The sequence below is a fragment of the Poecilia reticulata genome, unplaced genomic scaffold, assembly GCF_000633615.1.
Source record: "Poecilia reticulata strain Guanapo unplaced genomic scaffold, Guppy_female_1.0+MT scaffold_155, whole genome shotgun sequence".
NCBI lineage: Eukaryota > Metazoa > Chordata > Actinopteri > Cyprinodontiformes > Poeciliidae > Poecilia > Poecilia reticulata.
In genome coordinates, this window is record NW_007615016.1 from 313,973 (window position 1) to 316,176 (window position 2,204).

A 2,204-nucleotide genomic window follows, 5' to 3' on the forward strand; every position below is an offset into this window, starting at 1 on the left:
TCCTCCTCCTCCTCCTCCCCCTCCTCCTCTTCCTCCTCCTCCAGCTGATGCAGGGTGAGGAAAGCCTCCTGAACCTCATGATGGAGAACTCTATGCAGTCGGCGTGGAAAACGCCTCAGCTGGGCCGGAAACCCAGAGGAAGCACCAAGCCTCGTTCTCGAGGCCCGAGCGGCGCCGGCGCCCAGCGGGTGTTCGGGTCGGCCGCGTCCGGCAGCCCGTCCACAGCCAAGGGCTTCTGGGAAAAATCCAGCCACGCTGGCCGCCGAGGGGAGAAGTCCAGAGGCCCGTCCAAGGCGGGTCACCACCACCAGACCAGGAGCGGCGACCCGAACGGCGACCCGCCGCCGCAGCCGCCCATCTCCAAGATGGATTCCTGCCACATCTCGGAGGAGCGCGGCCGCTGGGACAGCGTCCGCATGGCGTCCGGTTTCATGGCGAGCGCTTCCCCTCCGCCGGCCTCCAGTCCGGGAGCCGCAGTGCCTGACGCCGGCGCCGTCCTGCGGGGGTCGCGGCCCCGCCCGGCCCGGCAGGGTAAAGCGAGGTCAAGGGTCGGGGAACTGGACTCCATGGACCTGCCGCTCACAGGGAAAGCCGCGTCGTTGCTGGACGCCGCCGCCGAGACTGATGGGTACTTCTCCGATGGAGAGAGCGATTTGGAAACGCGGTCCGGCGGACGAAAGCTTCGGCTGCCACAGCTGCATCCTGCCAACGACGACCTACTGAGGAGGAGCGTCCTGGCGTCCTAAACAAAGTAACGGCGGCTGAGCAGCCTTGTCAAACCAAACCCGTGGTGTGGAGCGGCGTCCAGCTCTGACTCCGCCTGGTTCTCTGAATGTAGCTGTATGCCGACCGTACAGGGAAGCTTCTCCACTGGACCGCCGTTCGATCCTCACACTATGGGAAGCTCAACATTCGTCTTTTGTATATTTCTAACTCATCTGGTTGTGGCCTGGTGTCTGAGGTCTGGTCAGACTTGGGAACAAACACTTGGGGGCATTACTCTTCTTCTGGTTCCAGGGTTTGCTTTAAGGTCCGAGCTGCATCCCACCAGTTCTCCTCAAAATATTCAGACCCTTTCATAGCAGAGCTGGCATGAATATGTGCAGAGGGCGGCACAGGACGGCATGTTCTCAGCCTTGAAAAGCACAATATCCGGTCAGTCGAGCCGCCGTGGAAGCACTGGAGAGGAAAACCGAAGCTCATTCAGGGCTGGGCTCGATTTCAGACGCTGAGTTTCTCGTTTTATCGCCTCTCATCCCTTCAAAGCAGAAATATCACAGACTGACCCCAAATATTACAGACTGACCCCAACCCGCCGCTGTGTCAGACACACACACACATTCACTCATCCTCGTATCAACCAGGGGTGTCCAAAGTGCGGCCTGGGGGCCATTTGTGGCCCCGACTGTGATTCAAGAACGGCATAAATGTGGCCATTTAATACTTTTTGTAATTTTTATCATCTTATGTTACAAGTTCGGCTTGTTTTGAATGAAAAACAGACTTTGGTACACTCATCCATTACATTTGGCTAAATAAAGCAAAAGTTATAAAAGAAAATGTTTTACTTTTGTTAAAGCAAAACATTTTATAGGTTTATAAAATGGAAAATAAGTTCAAAAAGTTAAATAACTTTTACGTTTGCCCTAGTATCCACATAAAAATAATTCACATTGATACATTTAGCATTTTTAATTGTGGGGGGAAACTTATATTTTGGCCCCTGAATATTTTCTGCTTGGGGATTTTGGCCCCTCGGTGCAGAAAGTTTGGACACCCCTGGAATTAATCCAATCTTTCTCCATTGCTGTCAAATTCTTCCTAAATCAATTCTGCCCCCTAAATCTTGACAAAAATATCATCAGAGAAACGTTGTGCCTTGCGTCACTTCCTGTGGCCCCACAAAACAATCAGTGAGTGAATCAATCAGCCTCTCAGTCCAAATTTGTAACAATCAAAGCGAAACAAAATCCCGACAGATTGGTTGCCATGTAGCCGCTGGGTGTCTTCACCACAATGATTGAATAGTGCCTGAAAGAGAAAACGTGCAGCGTTTGCCATTTTTCTAACTAATGCGTCTGCAGCAAAGCAGAGCCACAGAGCTGCCTACGGTTACGAGCCGCCCCTGAACGCATCGCGGCCACAGAGCTGCCTACGGTTACGAGCCGCCCCTGAACGCATCGCGGCCGCAGAGCTGCCTACGG

At 53.6% G+C, this 2,204-nt stretch overlaps 1 protein-coding gene across 2 annotated transcripts in view; it reads left to right on the forward strand.

Annotated features, from left to right (window-relative positions):
* Positions 1–2,198, forward strand: part of jade2 (jade family PHD finger 2) — a 138,341-nt gene extending 136,143 nt beyond the window's left edge. For both annotated transcript variants that reach the window (XM_008401939.2, XM_008401940.2), the window contains exon 14: positions 45–2,198. In XM_008401939.2, the coding sequence (XP_008400161.1) occupies positions 45–746 (702 nt within the window). In that variant the 3' untranslated portion in view covers positions 747–2,198. The remainder of the gene's footprint in view (positions 1–44) is intronic.
* The last annotated feature ends 6 nt before the right edge of the window (positions 2,199–2,204 follow it).